This window comes from Dermacentor andersoni, chromosome 8 (assembly GCF_023375885.2).
Source record: "Dermacentor andersoni chromosome 8, qqDerAnde1_hic_scaffold, whole genome shotgun sequence".
Classification (NCBI taxonomy): Eukaryota; Metazoa; Arthropoda; class Arachnida; order Ixodida; family Ixodidae; genus Dermacentor; species Dermacentor andersoni.
The window spans coordinates 91,982,036-91,999,561 of record NC_092821.1 but is presented as its reverse complement, the minus strand read 5'-3'; the positions used below and the strand labels follow the sequence as shown (position 1 = coordinate 91,999,561).

Below are 17,526 nucleotides of genomic sequence, written 5' to 3'. Positions count from 1 at the left end.
AGACATGTGTTGGCCTCGGGTTCAATCACCAAACCAGGATGAATTTAGCTATTACTGTGACGGTTTGTTTCTGAGAAACCTGTTTGGGTTTCTTTTGTAGCTTCGTGCTATAGTAGGGTGGATGACAAATTTCCCCCTTCACAATTTCCCTATTCACAATTTTCCCTTTCAAGCTTTGCTAAGAACAAGATTACAGATTTTGGACATGTCTTCTCAGACCACACTGAGAAACCACAGCAATAGGGAATACAGGTTCATAGTATTTCCTTCCCCTCTTAATGCTCTTACATTGATCAGTGTGAAAACACCAAAGCTCAGATACTTACAGGGCCAGGCCTCTTTGAACAGGACACCGTGAAGTCCGGACAGAACAGCAGGTCCTGCAAGATAACATAGTTAGGCACATTAGCGCAAGCTCCCGGGCCAGTTGGTGCATGATGAACTGGACGGACCAGCGTCCGTCCATGTCTAACGCCTTTTCCTTGTGCGCGCGTCCTTCGTGTTTCGCTGGTACCCCCATTTTTCAAGTTCATCACCAGCATCCGTCAGTCTATAACGCCTTTTCCTTGTTTGTGCGTCCTTTGCGTTTCACTGGTACCCCCTTTTTTCAAGTTCATCACCAGCGTCCGTCCGTCTGTAATGCCTTTTCCTTGTGTGTGCGTCCTTTGTGTTTCGCTGGTACCCCTTTTTCTCAATTTCATCACCAGCACCCGTCCGTCTGTAATGCCTTTTCCTTGTGTGCGCGTCCTTTGTGTTTCGCCGGTACCCCCTTTTTTCAAGTTCATCACCAGCGCCCGTCCGTCCGTAACGCCTTTTCCTTGTGTGTGCGTCCTTTGTGTTTTGCCGGTACCCCCTTTTTCAGGTTCATCACCAGCGTCCGTCCATCTGTAACGCCTTTTCCTTGTGTGCGTGTCCTTCGTGTTTCACTGGTACCCTCTTTTTTCAAGTTCATCACCAGCATCCGTTCGTCTGTAACGCCTTTTCCTTGTGTGCGCGTCCTTTGTGTTTCGCTGGTACCCCATTTTTTCAATTCATCACCAGCGTTCGCCCGTCTGTAACGCCTTTTCCTTGTGTGCGCGTCCTTTGTGTTTCGCTGGTACCACCTTTATTCAAGTTCATCACCAGCGTCCGCCCGTCTGTAACGCCTTTTCCTTGTGTGTGCGTCCTTTGTGTTTCGCTGGTACCCTTTTTTTTTTCAAGTTCATCACCAGCGTCCGTCCGTTTGTAACGCCTTTTCCTTGTGCACGTGTCCTTTGTGTTTCACTGGTACCCTCTTTTTTCAAGTTCATCACCAGCATCCGTCCGTCTGTAACGCCTTTTCCTTGTGTGCACGTCCTTTGTGTTTCGCTGGTACCCCCTTTTTTCAATTTCATAGTTGGGTACTTCACATTAACGCAAGGACAACAAACACAAGCATGCACATTTGTCTACAGAACTTATGCAGAATGTAGCAGACATGACAACGATAAATACAAATTTGAGCTACTTGAGCTAAGGCAGTGCTCTGCATCTTAATAACGCTGAAGAAAAAAGAAAGAACACAGTCTGCAGAAGGAAGTTTCTAAACATTGTCAGAAAAACCAGACAACAGTAGCTGCCTCATGTGCGACATAAGTCTCTCAACACACCTGTCATAATGAGTTGGTTTCACACTCTGTAAGGTGTTTCTCTCTGACAGGAAACACCTAACTGGTAATGAGCGAGCTCTAACTTCAATGCTTCTTTAAATTTCAGGGTAAAAGCAGCTGATATGATGCGTTGGACATTCATGCATTAAATAGCAATCTACAGGCTGTTATGCTGTTTGTCAGTTGTAGTTGACACAATACTTGGCAGATGTTCCCCCTTTTTTTAAGAATTACCTTATTTTATGCCAGCTGTGCCAACTAAATGTTGGCAAGAATTTTTTTTAAGTAACAGAGGGCTTTACGGTGAACAGCGATCCCTGTTTTGATGGGTGTATGTTGTTCACACTAAGCTCTTCCCCAAAATTTAAACTTTGTTCCATTTAAGTTGGCCCTATAATGGCCCAATTGGAACAAAACTCATTCAATGTTCCAGATTGTGCTATAAGGGGGCCAACTGGAACATAGAATGGCCTCACTATTAAAGTATGTCATCTCACGAATCACATGCCGCACAATTTTTCGAATCCTTCAACTATCACACTGATACCGACCTTCTTTCTCTTTTCATCTCTGCTAGCACATTGCAAGCTACACAGTAGTGAATCCAAGAGGGCAAAGTCCCGGCCAAAAGTCAAGTGTCGCGGTGGCGAAAGAGCTCATCACAGCATCCCACAGCGGCTGCGGTACGCTCCATTAAGCGGCACACCGCTGCCGTTTCGGAGGGCACACACAGCTGATGCAGCTACACATAGTCCAAAGATTAACTGATTTTTCTGTCTTTTTGAGATCACAGACAGATATGCTTGATTTATTTAATTCAAAATTAGAACTTATGTATTACTGAGAATGATCTCACGATCACGAAATCAGCCAGTCGCTTTGGTGGCCCAACTGCTTTCGATGATGCTCCATGACGGCAATGTGGAAGCAAGAGTAAGCAATTATTCGCTGGTTTTGACAGGAGGTTGTGAATGCCCTGCTTCATGCAGTGCAGTAATATTTGGCGTACATGTTCAGAGCAGCCGCTACGCCAGATTGGCAATGTTTTGTTACAATGCTCGAAAAATATTTCAGGGCCCCTTAAAGCACAGGTAATACAAAAGTTCTAAAAGATGAGGCTACTTGTCCATACTTACACAAAGTGCTGTGATGAGAGATTGGGCCAGTGACTCCGTCTGAAACAGCAGAAAAAAGCAACTGATATTTCTAATTTCTGCTCTTAGTGATGGAAATTGGCATCCTCAGTACAGTCGGATAAAGATGTGAATGACTGATGCTTATCCTGATGCAAGAGTCGGCTGAATGCAAGACACATAAACCCTGATGAGCTTCAGAACACGAGGCTGCACAAATCAATGCTTACTGGGTCTTGTCCAACAACATTCAGATGTGATGCCATTCTCATCTAATGTACCACAGTGGGTGACTTCATTAAGTAAATTGAGAACTTCAATGAATTTAATAAGTATTTTACACTGCACTTATTCCCTTTCTGTGAGCAGTAATCATGTACAATTCATAGCATTGCACTAGCTATACTGATCGTGTTGCAATCAAATAGGTCCTTTGAGTTATACGCATTATGTGTACTATATTTATATTTGCCTACAGTAAATGTCAACAAGGTGACTATTGTATCATACAAGCCTACCCCTCAAGCGAAGGGGATTTGAGGTACTTAAAGAAATAATTATACTGTACATATTGCAACCACTAACACAAAAACCACTGCCACAATAAAGGGTAATTATTAGGAATTTATCTTTGAGGACAAACCTCTTTTAGACTGATGTCCTTGAATAAAATATTAGCACTCAAAGGCAGCTTATTTCTAATTCCTTTGTCATTAGTGACTTCAATTCAGTCTGCAACAACAGTCAGTACATATCTACAATATCATGGCATTTGCATTACCAGTATGTAAAATCCGAATACCAGGCTCCATGCTTAGATTGTGAAAACAACCTTTTACTCAGACCCCGTGGTCAATATAAACCTTTTGACGGCGACTGTATTTGATGGCGACTGTACACATATTCTCTAACAGGCTACAGTTGGGGAATAAACGTAAGATGCTACAGCAGTCTCCTGTTCCAAACGAGGCGTAAATCGATCAATTCGAAAGCTTTAACATTACAAACGGCACTAGCACTCCTACTACGTACCTGTGCTCCTCCATTGGTGGCTGCGTCGTCCTCAGCTGATCCCGGTAGACTGGACCAGAAGAAGCCTCGCCAGTCCGAGTCCTCAAAGATGTACGGTAGGATGCGCGTCAGCAGGCGCACACAGTTCAGCACTGCACAGGAGAGCCACAAGTTGACGGGATTCATGTATCAGAAGCTGAAGACCGTCCCTCCTCCTATCTCTCTTTTACTGCATCATGTGGCTGAATATCAAGTGACAGTGAGAACCTCTAAGAGCTTTGTTAAAGCTTGTTGGTGGGCTAGTTGGCTCTTATTCATAGCGAACAAATACGTAACAGCGTCAATTGACGAGGAGACAAGAAGGTGACACACACAGCACTGCAGCACCGCAGATTTCTGTTGAGCGCACTGGCAATGTAACTTGTTCTGTTTCCGTGTCATGTAGTAAACCATACATAGGTCAAACCGGCAGGTGCCTAAATGAAAGATCAAAAGAGAACCATTATAATGAGAACTCAGCCATTTCTAGGCATTTGGGAATACAATGCCGAGGTTGTAGGTGCGTGCAACATTTTGACAGCGGGATAGTGCTTAGCCCCTCCTCTGACAAGATAACTAGATTAATCATCAAAGCAGCAAATATACATAAATTGGGTGGTGTATGCATAAGCATGGTGTTTCTGATGCTGACTGAAAAAAGAAAAGGCTTCCTGGTGCGTATCGTTAGGGGAATGAGCAGCTCAGATTAGGCGGCCAATACTGGCACGTGATTGTTGTATCTGTTTCTTTGTTTTCATGTGTCATGTGTATGCCATATACCTTGTACACTTTCGAAAATAAGAGTAGTTGCAAGTCAGCGCACGTGTGTATTGTTGTCTTGTCCTCATCAATTCGTGCTCTTATTCATTCACTACGAACCTTCAAGCAGTCTTTTGGAGGTGTGAAATGTATCTGGCATTAAAGAGCATAATTTCACTAATCTTTTCAAACAAGCAGATTACAGTGTGTTAATTAGGGTCGGTCGGTACATACTTGAACAAATGTGATGTGGAAGCTTGTCCTACTCTTGTACACTTGGTGGTGACTGCATACATGCAGCCTTCATATTTAATAAAAATTATGGTTACTAGATAGCACTCGTGTGTGTCATCTCCGCTTGTCTCATTAAAAAGTGCAGTTTTTTTTTGCCCGAACAGGCACTTTCTGAATGCACATCATGCAAACGGCTTTAGCCAGCCTGCGACTCTTTTTCATCCTTCCTATTGCACTTGAAGCACCATCACGGCACTGAAGTAGAGCTATACTGGCATTACTCTGCCCATAATTGCATCGAACCTCGGTAATTGGCACTAATCGAATGGCCTCCAGGACTGATTTGTCGTGCCACCCTTTATAATAAAGCTGCTAGAGGAAACTCTGACGTTGGGATTGTTCAACTACAATGGGAATGATGGTCAGCACATGGACTTGTCTAATCTTCATGCTTTTGGCTTTGTACATTCTTGTGGCTTTATTTATGACACTTTATCTTGTGTTTACTGGCAAAACCTTTCTAAGAAATCATTATTTTCTAAATGCATGAGGGCAATGAGACTGTGTACATGTGTAATCATTGCTAATTGTTGCGTTTATAATGCAACATGTGGTTGAAAATGATCACTTTGCAAAGTCATTTAAAGCCAGAAAGATGAAGTTTAGCCAAATCCATGTACATGCCCATCATTCCCATGCTGATAGAATTGCTATGCTACCTGCCCCCATAGACACTAGCGTCAGATTGTAGGAAACTCATGGTGACATCCAACATCAGAGGCTATGGTATTGGCCCACTGGTGTTGTCCTCTTTCTTCTCTACTACCAGATGCCTCCACTGCTTTATCAGTCATGAGACTTCCCCATTTTTGGTTGATCTAAAGGTACTACATAGTCATTGCCTCTAATGAAATCTGTCTAGTACCCATCGTATAGTGCTGTTGCTCTGAGTTTGTACCTCACCGATGTTCTTGTGGTACAATTGTTTAGAGAGTATATTATGTCACTCTTGAAACCAGATAGGTGCCTCATTTTATCATATTCTATTCATTTTGCCGTGCCATGAGAATGTTTCCATGTTGACATGAAAATATGATGAATGAGACAGTATCACAGTGATTTGCAAAGAAGAGCAGATGTACAGCATCATGTTACTGAAGGGCCGGAATGCAAACACTGGCACAAGCAGGAATGAACAAGACAACAAAAGTATTGACTATTGACTACAGGATTGCACAGTGGCAGAAAAGAAGGAAGGCACAAATCTTATCTGCCCATGCTCGAGGGAAAGCAGTGCCAACCTTTCAACCATGGACACGGGTGGGCACTCGTGACAGATAACTGTTTAGGCATGGCAATTTTTTTTTGCAAAATGATTGAGAGCTGAATTACATACGTGCTGCCGCTATTAATGATACGCCAAGCCTCAACTATAAGGTGCGCGTCTTCGTTCTCAAGTATGAACAGAAGTACATTGGCTGTAAATTTAGGGATACACTTGCAACGCAAGAGTTTAACGAAAGGTTAGACCGTGTGGTCAATGAAAATTTATGCCCAACTAATCTCTGTTTCATGGAACACCCTGCCTGCCACACCTTAAAGTGATCAGAGCTAAAAGGAGCTTTACAAACTACGCCTATATAGCACTCTACAAACTTGTTGGAAAGCTTTGCATACACCTCTCCGGTCCTTTCTTGCAGTTCAACTGATCTTTCCTTTTCTACATGATGGTGCATATTCTTCCTGATTTACTGTCAGCAGTAAACACAATGTTGACCTATCAACTCCCTACTTTCTTAAGTATATGCCTTTGGTAACATTAAACCCTACCAACTTGCTCAACTCCAAGTAGTTCTAAAAATATGTACACTTACTACTGAAATGAAATTAACGCAAAAATAGGGGTCAGCATACCAGCCGTCTGCTGGGCAGCCGTGTTGCAGAGGGAGTCGGCAGCGCGCACCAGCCTTTCGACAGCCTTGTAGCACAAGGTGGCCAGGTTTGAAGGGGCTTCCTCGCGCAGGGCCCGAATCTCGGCTGCGGGCACCAGGGCAAACACATCCTGGACGCTCTGCAGGCCTGACTCACCCCAGAACTGTTCCCAGAATGCCTCATCGCGGGCCTCGATTGGCTGTGCATCAAGAAAAAAAGGCAGCATGAGAATATCAAGAAACAGGGACTGGCACTATAACTGCAGGGTTTCTACTTTTTTTCCCAAGCGAATGGCACGCTTCTGCATTGAAAGACTTCGACTGCGCAGTCTGAAAGGTGTCTGCAAAATTCATTAATTTAAAAATAAATTTTAATTAGTGTTACCTACTGCACCAAACAGGAACTACTATATGGAGGTTACAGTAACACAAATTTCAAGAAAAACACAACAAGCAAATATTTAAATAAATACAAAATAGCCAGTACAGGACATTGTTATCATTGCAACAAACATGAAAAGAAAAGTAACAAACACTATTTCAATAAACACAACACAGCCAGTACAACAAACTATCGATAAATATTATTAAAAAATTAACAACTTAGTGAAACTTAAAAAGGACTTAAAGATGAGCGTCAATCAGTTTCTGATGTCCAGGACTGCTGGGAATATTGGCCAGGAAAGATTATCATTCTGTCTCAAATTCCTTGGTTTTTACTTGAGAAAGACATCACTGAAACACACCGCACATGTGAACAGTCACCGACGCAGAATTACAACGCCATCACGACATAGGACTATGACGGCACCTCAGTGTAACGGACCTGTGACAACCACACACACATTCTCACCCATAAACATCTAATGCACAAATGCACACCAACATGCATGCCGTTTTTTGGTATTCCATAGCCATCTTAATCTGTATTTTTGTAAACAAGTACTATCACTATCAATGGCAGCCAGCAGGTGCAGCTGATAGCATAGACTAGCATTACACCACAATCTCTTTCTTGTTTCTTCTGTGCTGTTTCACTGATCCGGGTGGCTTTATCATCACTGTGCCCCAACCTTTATTTATTTAATTGGTTAGTTTCTTGTTGGCTGAAAAATTTCCAGTCAGGGGAGCAATAAAATATTTAAATAAAGTCAAGATCATCATTTAACATGTGGGAAAAAAATGTATTATTGATATTGTAGAAGCAATATCATGGAGGCTATCATGTTATTCTCAAGTTTTTCAGAGAAAGAAAGGAAATCCGAGGGAGTGCAAAAGGAAGCTCGTGAACCTTCATGGCTTCATCACGTACTCTGGGTTAGAGACGTGCTGTGGTTTTTACTTAAGTAGATAAACTGTGAGTTTATAATGAATGCGAAAGACATTTCAAACTTCAACGTCATTCGTGATCTTTTAGTATCTGTCATTGCCGCCTGCTTCTACTTGGCTCGAAAAGAAGGAAGAGCGCATGATCAGTATTCCAGCTGTAACTGTGAAATCTTTATGACAAACGGAAAAGTCACATACGGAAAAGTCACTCAAATGATACAAGAGTTTGATTGAGTTCAATGAGTTTCTTCACTGCAGGAAAACTAAGAATAAATGTACTACACTTCACAAGCCTTTGGACACGATTCTGCACGCCACATAGATCAAACTGGAAACCTCTTAATGCAACCAATATTCCGGTAGTCATGCGATTTTAAATAGGAAATGTGGCTGAAACCTAATTGCAGCAATTCTTGCCTCTTTTCCAAGCATAAATATGACCCCTGTTGGCAATCTTTGAGAGCAAACAGTTGCAATAACTCATACAACCAGCAGAAAGAAAGAATCTTCGAATTATCGCATACATAAACTTTTCATACATGTTGTCATTCATACAAGTCTTTCCAGTAAACGTACTGGATTTCATATAACATCAGAACGTCGCTGAAACAGAGACGTACAGTTCAAATTTTGCATCGTAGTTACATATATATATATGTCCTCTGGCAAGGTCCGCAGTGCCTATAGATATATTGAGGTTTTCGCTCCCGAACAAACTGGTCTTGTTATAGAAAGCGCGTTGCATGCAGCATATTATATTAACGCGCATGAACATTGCTAACTACTGGCATACCAAGTTACGTTAAAGCAAGCCTGCTCATCAAGTGCGCTGAGCCACGCACGTGAAACATTTAATTATGCTATATGTTGCCGCTTCCCTCTCTATTATTTCTTCTTCCATTTACGATTTCTTTTGCCGGCGGTTAACGCTTACGTTTCACTGCACTGTTTATGCAATTTGTCCCCGAGCCAAAACGCTCGGTACGTACCACGCCGACAGAATCATGACAAATCGACGATACGCGTGCAACCAAGCAGTCACATCCTTCGCTGTACGGAGATCGATTTTTTTTTTTTTTCCGAAGACCATATTGTTCTCCCCGGTCAGACGATGCACGCAAGCTACAGCCCGCTGACGAGATACTATTTATAGACTAACTCCAGCAAAAGCGAGACTAAAGACAAGTAAACGGGGAGAGCAAGCGACCAATGAATTACGACAGTGGGTCAAGGCGCACCCCTCATGTTCTGCCAACTTTCGGATGCCACCACGAACTGTCGCGCGCGCAGTCGGCGATCCGATCGAAGCACATCGTTTTCGGAGGCACCTGTTTCCACCCAGGGATACAGCGCGTCGCAGATGTCGTAAGCTCGTAAAACGGGGGGAAAAGAACGATCCGCGACGATGAAAAGCGGCTCTCGCGCGACGGGCGACATGGCCGCGCCAGCTCTGCGCGCGTCAAAGCTTGCCAGCATATGCCGCCGCCACGCACCTGCGTTTTCGTCGTCAGCTGGATCACGGCCTTCCTGAAGTTGAGCTTGGAGTCTGTGTTGCCCATGGTGCCTGCCGGCCGCCGGTGGTGAGCGCTCGCCGCCGCCGTACAGTTGGGTAGACGAGGAGCACCACGGCGTCAAAACGCCACCCACACGCGGCCAGCCAGCGCACACCCGAAAAACGGAACCAACTCGTCCGCTGCCGAGAGATGCGCGGACGTTCCCGGTGCGATTTACGGCAACTGAGATAATCAGTTACAAAGCACCGAAACCACAACTTGGCTCGGCCCGATTTGCTGTTTCAGCAAAAGTAGTTGGCTGCTACAACTGAAACAAACTACAATTTATTCATTCAATTAAAAAACATAATTTTTAATAATTTATTAAATTAGTATAATATAAACGTTTTTATTTTATGCGTTATTACATCGGACAAAACTGGCTTTGTGGATTCGTTTCGGGCTATTCAGTAGCTGATCCAAGTGAATCCTTTTCTTCTCTGGTCTTCGACGGACCTGCTAGGTAAGCGACCACGTGTGTCATTGATTTGCGTAAGATGAGCAAGCTTTAGCTGTTTATTCCTGCGTAATCGAACGTAGGAACGCTAATGAAGTAATCCACTAAACGATCTTGTTGTGTCGATCTGCTTAGCTGCTTGGTAAGCCAGGTGCTGGCGACACGAGCGGCGGTTAGGCCTCGCGGCGTGATCGCGCCGCCTGCCCGGACGTGTCACCGGCTGAAACGCTGTTTCCAACTGTCCATGCAGGCACCATGGCCGAGCAAGTAGAGCGTTCCTTCCAGAAGCAGCCGACGGTGTTCCTCAACCGCAAGGCGGGCCTGCCCAAGGGGAACCCTAAGCGCGTGCAGCGATACTACAAGAGCGTCGGCCTGGGCTTCAAGACGCCGCGCGAGGCCATTCACGGCACATACATCGACAAGAAGTGCCCCTTCACAGGTGCGCGCTGTTTTGCCTTGTCTTTGCGACGGCAGGTTGTCAGGTGCAAGAAAAACCGTAGCTGTTAGCTGTGTTTACGCCAAAGAAATCATTGGTAGTTTTCCTTGACAGCCTGATTTGCGGTGTGTCTGTGCAGAACGTAAAGGAGAAGGTTCTGCTATGACGATTTGAACTGCGACATACATTAGGTCTAAAGCCGGTGACTACCAGGTGTGCATAGTGCCACCTGTGCTTGTGAATAACACCGTAAGGTCCAAAATGCGTGCGGGCAGAATCTTGGTTTGAGTTAGCCGGCGTCATAAATAATTCAACGAATTTGATGACGAAAAGGACGCGGACAAGGAATACATACAACAGGACAGGTGCCAACTGCCCAATTTTCTTTCATTCTGAGTGCATTAGCGTTAAACTACAGACAACATAAATTAGGGTCAGCTGGCGCAAGAAAAGGGTGATTGGAGATTGCTGGGAGATGACTTCGTCTTGCAGTGATGATGCATTATGCAAACAGAACAGATGCAATGAGAAGGTATGTTTTAACTAAAAGGCGTGCCAAGTGCTTCACCATTTACTGTTTACCTCTACTGATAAATTGAATGCAGATAACACCTGCATTTCTTGCACTGTGTACCCTTTAGGCTTCCAAAACCGTTCAATCTGTGCTGATGTGACTCTTTTCAACAAATAAGATATGCACACGTGCACTATAAATTTGCTTTGTGGTTAATTCCTTCTGCTTCTGGCTTATCGCAGCATGAACCCTTGACAGTTTGCAAGGTGTTGACATGAGACATCAATGGGGGCGTAATGCAACATCTCCAGGGCACCATGTATTGGGGGCAACTTAAAGAACCCCAGGTATTCAAAGTTATCCTGAGTCTCCCCACTACAGCATGCCTCATAATAATATTGGGCTTTTGGCATGAGACAGTGCATAATTCTAGGGACCACACTGCCTGGGCCTCATTTTCATGTGTAAAGTTTTGGCTCATTCCACTTTTGGTAACATGGCTTCACAAATGCCAAAAATTATAATGACAGGTACCAAACTTTATTTTTACAGGTTACCTGCGAACTCAAACCAATGGACGTGTACACGTTTTTTAAGCGTAACTTTTAGTATTCCGGTATGTTGCCTTTCACACATTTTCAGAATCTTTGCACTCCAAGAGAAAAGAACACTAACATTTGAAAACTGTACAACCGTGGACTACGTTCAAAGTTCAAGCTCGGGCTGTTCGAGTCAACACTGTTTTGGTATGATTGTAATATGTCATTGTGTCAGCAAATGTGTTAATGAATATGAGAAAGCAAGTAACAAAGCATCACATCCTGCCTTTGGGACTGTCACTGAGGCAGCTTAAACCGCATTTGTCGAAACTGGCAAAAAAAAAGAAACTGTCAGAACAGTAGCAGGTACAAGCTGATACAAACTCCTGCTTGTGCATCAAAATGCTGATAAGGAATGTAGCTATGGAATCGAGGTAAAACATCAGAAGGGATAAAAATGTATTGTTGTTTATGCCTGTCTAGTCTAGGAAGAACAGCTCACCCTTCCTTGTTATCACTGCTAACAGCATCACATAGGCCTTGAGAAGGGACCAAATAATAGAAATCAGTATCGTATATTAAAAAGGCAGATGAAGCACCCTTCAGTCCATTGATCAGCATATCCACAAGATAACATGAACTCTGGATTAAGAAGGGGGTTATCAGTGAAAAGGGACTTTGGATGCTGCTGAAGGTATGAAATCAAGCACATCTGCCGGCACAACCCATTTTTGGAGTCTCCGGGCTTAAGCCAACTACTAGGCTAGCAAGTCTCTGCTCTGAAGACAGTCTCAGTGAAATTTACTGATGACTTTGTTCTCAAGTGAATGCAGTTTGCGTTCATTCAGTGAGCTTGTGGCGAACTGCTTTTGTTTCCAAATTGGAGCTCATCACTCTGAAGTATTCTTAAATTAAATCTAAGCACTATCATGAAACATTCGGCCAGGAAGAACAACAGAGCCATTGTATTGTTCCGACTATAGCAAGTGGTTAAGCAGTTGTACTACGCAATGCTCTTGTGGTATTGTGCATTTGGGACCTGGATGCTCTAACCACTGCGCTATTGCGGAATGCAAAAAATGCTTGTGTGCATTGTTTTGAATGCAGATTTAAAAAACCCAGCAGGTCAAAATTAATTGAGATCCCTCCACTATGGTAACTGTCATGGCCCACTGCAGCTTTTGGGTGTTAGACTAAACTCAATTTTAAGCAGTTTGATATCTGACTTTTCTCTAACTTTGGAATATTCCATGTCCCCAAGATGTTTTAGGAATCTTCTCGAACAAGCTCTTCCTGGCCTAAACGATGCCGAGCTCAAAGCACCAGAATAAGACCCTGGATTGCATCCACTCTCAACTGTTAGTTTAGTGCTTAGAATTTTTGTGGCAGTGGGCAACCTGTGGTGTTTGCATTAACCATGCCTAAATGAATAAAGGTGTAGCGTGTTTTCATTATTTTTATTTACACATACTCCTGTCTCCATATGAGGTGGTGAGCAGGGTAGTACAAGAACTTGCAGAATGTTACAGGAACACATTTACAAAATATAATAGACGAAAGCAAGAAAAATAACAAGCATGAAATACTGAGATACAATATACCTTAGCAATTCCTGCAAAAACTGGTCCATAGTTGATGAGACCATCGAAATCATTCCATGTGTCAGTTTAGATGCAAAATGTGGAAATTTAACGAAATCCAGTTGTGCACTGAGGGAGACAAATGTTTAAAGGGTCTGTGCACAGAGCTGGTGGCAAAAGTTTTTGGCACATTGATGAGAGCAAATGAACTAAGAATCTTGGGAAGCATGACAAGGCGTTCACATGTGCCCTCTCTAAGCCTGCGACTGGAAGAGGTTATAGTTGAGCACACAAGGCCGGTGAAAAATGGTGATTGTTCCTTTCATATGAGTAATTGTTTTGTTTTATGCGAAAGCATCAAACGGCCCATTGAATGAGAAAAACGATGTCTGTAGCAGCGAAACGGCACTGAAATTCCCATTGGCTGTGACGGCACGTCACGAGCACACCTCAACAAAGCCAAGCGGGCAAACGGTGTTGTATGAGGAGAGAGGGCTTTGCCATGAGATGGCGTCACAAGCGCACTTTGATGGGGCAGGTACGGCAACACGGTGCTGTCAAGCGAGATGGGTTGTCCTCGGCAAGGCAGTCGTGAGGCGTGCATGCGGCTGTGGCCATCTGTCTCGGGAGCTGGCGCACCGCCCGCATCTCTCCCACTTAGTGGCCGCTGCGGCTTCCTCGGTCTCTTGTCACGCAGGACATCACGCTCAGCGGCATCCAGTTGGACAGGAATGCTTTCGCATTTGCAACTCATAAGAAGTGCTTAGGTGTCCTTGTATCTTTTTTAGTATACATGGGTGCAATATTTTGCAGGCATGATTGGTTTCATGTAATCTATGTTATGCGCTTCCTTTAGTGTGCAAACCTGGTGATGGGTGTCTTTAATGAAACGGATACAATTTTTTTAAGTTCATTGTAAGCCATTGAAGTTCATTAATAAACCGAATTGATTTTCTTGCTCACTTTAACAAGTTGTGGACTGCCTGCCCAATCCCCATGTAGCAGGTAACGAGGAATGGGTGGTCTTTCATTCTGCACAAGGTCCAGAGTGTCTCCAGACTCATTCCTGCACAAATTTGCCTGTGTGAAAGTGCTGTTGGCATCCTTCCGCCAACACGAGAAAATCTAGGATCAAAGGCACATTATATTCAGTGCATTACATGTGTCCTTTTGTGTACAAAAATAAATATTTTGCAGACCTGAGCAACTTTCCTACGAAGTCCTTTTGAGCACATTATTTGACACCTAGTGGAAAATGTAGACAAAGCTTATAAAAACAAAGTGGAAGTTGATTGGCAGACATGTTCGTGTAGCTGCAAATTGTGAAAAGTCGAGGCATGTTCAAGAAATTCAGGCCCAAATAAAGCATTGTAAAAAAAAAGGCGCAGTGAGATTGCAGCTGCTAGCCCCTCAAATGTACATGTGACATACATACTCTTTTTTCAAGAAGGCAAGGGGGGGAAAGATTTTGTAATGCTGCCTGACTCTTGGTGCGGAGGCTCTTGAAAGCAAAATGAGGAACCAAAAATGAATTTTACAATACCTTATTTTTTGCACTTTCCTACCCAAGAACTTTCCAACTTCATTGAGTGCATGGGTTGGAGTACTATTTTCCTGTAAGCAGATGGGATTGTTCATTGGAGTGGCAAGAATGTCAAATTCCTGACTCCCCAAACTGGGCCCTTGTTGCTTACTGTTGGGGGAACCAGCAGCAGTACCAAACCGCACTGGCTACAATCGATCACTTCTGGATGTACTGACACTTTAGCCCTGCACCGCACTGGATTGATGAGGCAATCTTACAATGGTCTCGAGGCTATATGACAGGAGAGTAACAATTATGGGCATCATGTTCAGTTCCACTTGCTTAGCCAATCAGCACGCACATGAAGGGACATGAAAGAAACTAATTCAGGTAAATTTTAAAGGTGGGCAATTATTTGAAGTTTTCAATAGTAATTGAATGTACATACTAATTATTTATATTCGAAAATGAATTATTCAATATTTTCATATACTCAAAGCCAGCGAAATATTTTGCAATCGACTGTTAGTCTTGTTACTGTTTCATATCTGCTAAACAAGATTTCGCAAATTAGTGGAAGTGAAATGATAAAGTTTTTGAAGGAATGCACAGACAAAACAAAAATACAAATATTGTTTTAGATTAAGTTGCGAAAGCTGCATCTCAAATCTGAGAACAGTGCTGGTCTTATTTAATGTTTTTGACACTCTACTCACGTCGCACTGTTTTTAGGCTACAACCAGAGATTTTTCTTGCAACGGACCCTTTTACATGTGTTTACGGCACACAAGTCCTACAGCCGCTTTTTTTTTTTCTCTCTTTTGCCACAACCTTTAAGTTCTTGCATTGCAGCGCTGTCTGTGTCCAATTTCTTCTTACTTCTACTTGAAGCCTTGTGCTCCAAGCATAGTTAAGGATGACCCACCAGCTAGCCTAAACTTTTACATTGCCAAGTTACATTTTTATGTTTTTTTCTGGCAACCAATTATTTACCATATTTTTAAAGTGATATTGCATACACTAATGGTTCATTCGAAAGCTTCTTTGCAACAAGGCTCTGAAGATGTTCGGAGGCTATTCATACAGTTTTTAATGACAATTAATAGCCTTGTGTTAAACCTTATTCTTTGTCCCTGGAAGTACGCTGGGATTTTTATTGTTTTGGGCAGTCAGTAGAGGTGTGGCACCTAATTATGGAGAAATAAATATTCCTGCTGTTCACACGTACATAGATCTGCGGTTCACTATTTGATATTCATAGTAGTATTTGTGTTCAATTTGTATTAGAACAATTTGGTATTCGTCCACTTACAATAAATTTCATGCCGATACGTTTGGCTGTTGTGGCCCAGCAAAAGCTGTTACAATTTGCAAAGTTCAGTCTCTTGTTCCTTTAACCTGCAATGAATCCATCTTTACTGGTAAACTGTTAACTTGGTCCCTGCAGAAGCCGTTGAAATCCATGGCACCATGGTGAGCTAGTGTGATAGCCTGAAGGTGGTGGTGCCACCTGTGTTTCGTTCTTGAATTTTTTTTTCTGGCCTCTATGGTACTGCGCACATGTAATGTAATGCAGCTTAAGCTATCCTTCTCTTCGGTGTTTTTTTATGGTGGTTAATGGGGAGTTCCATGCCCTTACCTCTGAATGCATTGAACGTGACCTCTCTCGCTCCTCTTCGCAGGCAATGTGAGCATCCGGGGTCGCATCCTTCGCGGCGTGGTGGTCAAGATGAAGATGCAGCGCACCATTGTCATCCGGCGGGACTACCTGCACTATGTGCGCAAGTACAACCGTTTCGAAAAGCGGCATCGCAACATGTCTGTGCACCTGTCACCGGCCTTCCGGGACGTGGCCGTAGGCGACGTGGTCACGGTGGGCGAGTGCCGGCCCCTCTCCAAGACGGTGCGCTTCAACGTGCTCAAGGTCACGAAGGCGGCTGGCTCCAAGAAGCAGTTCCTGAAGGCCTAAACATTATTAAAACTTGTCAATCTTTGACAAACCTGGCGTGTGTGTCTCATCTGTCGATGGTGCCAAGCTTCACAAAGGGAAACTGTGAGATAGTTCTTTCAGTGGGTGAGCGAAACCACTCAGCACTCCTTGCTGCATCATATCGCTTTACTCCGGGAATATTTCTCACAACAAGTCCTCATCGTACTGCATACGAAACTTGGATTTAAATCCCATTTTCGAACGTGTTGGCCTCGCAATTTGACACCCTGTGTTTGCTATTGTCAGACTAGCTGAAAGGGGAAGAGTGTTTGCCGAGTTCTTTTGGAACCGGTATTAAGAAATATTTGCACCCTTTGGAGCTTCTATCTTGCATGCCTTTCGTATAATGCCGTGTGTCCTCAAGTTACATACACAATGCATATGTTGCCGTGAAATTGCATTGTTAACAGGATAGCGGGAGCGCTAAAGAAAAAATGTGTTCATGAAACTAATATTCTAGGGTAGCCCCATAATGGTGCAAAGTCTGAAGACTTCTGATGGTATTTGGGTCATCCCAGCATGGTGTGATTAGGCAGGATTTTGCTGCACACCATGCTCGAAGACTACAGGGATCTTTGGGCAATGCATGCTTTTCTGCGAACTTTTGTCAAGTTATGCGTTTATATGTGGTAGCGTAAAAAGGGGCACATGCTCCTTTCATCAGTGTCTTTCCATGCTACCAATCGTTTCCTTCCGTGCCAGGTTTGGCCCTGTTCAACAGAGGACTGTGCCAGAGGGGGACAGTGCCAGGGGGGACCAGGGGAGGGACCTGTACCATTTTTATGGTCCAAAATGTCTCAAAATCATTACCTTTTATTTAATGTTGTAGGCATGGTACAGGGCCGTTGGTTTCACTTGCATGTAGAGT

At 43.5% G+C, this 17,526-nt stretch overlaps 2 protein-coding genes across 2 annotated transcripts in view; one reads left to right on the top strand and one right to left on the bottom strand.

The window, feature by feature from the left end:
* LOC126529358 (protein HID1) overlaps window positions 1-9,797 on the bottom strand; it is a 43,542-nt gene extending 33,745 nt beyond the window's left edge. The window contains exons 1-5 of the mRNA XM_050176960.3: window positions 9,558-9,797; window positions 6,719-6,935; window positions 3,794-3,924; window positions 2,765-2,803; window positions 327-380 (exon numbers count right to left, since the gene is read on the bottom strand). Of these exons, the coding sequence (XP_050032917.1) occupies window positions 327-380; window positions 2,765-2,803; window positions 3,794-3,924; window positions 6,719-6,935; window positions 9,558-9,623 (507 nt within the window). The 5' untranslated portion in view covers window positions 9,624-9,797. The remainder of the gene's footprint in view (window positions 1-326; window positions 381-2,764; window positions 2,804-3,793; window positions 3,925-6,718; window positions 6,936-9,557) is intronic.
* A 195-nt stretch (window positions 9,798-9,992) lies between these two features.
* RpS11 (ribosomal protein S11) lies at window positions 9,993-16,668 on the top strand. The gene is made up of 3 exons (XM_050176964.3): window positions 9,993-10,080; window positions 10,325-10,513; window positions 16,351-16,668. Exons 2-3 carry the CDS (start codon window positions 10,330-10,332, stop codon window positions 16,635-16,637), a joined length of 471 nt encoding a protein of 156 aa, XP_050032921.1. The 5' UTR covers window positions 9,993-10,080; window positions 10,325-10,329; the 3' UTR covers window positions 16,638-16,668.
* Window positions 16,669-17,526: the final 858 nt, after the last annotated feature.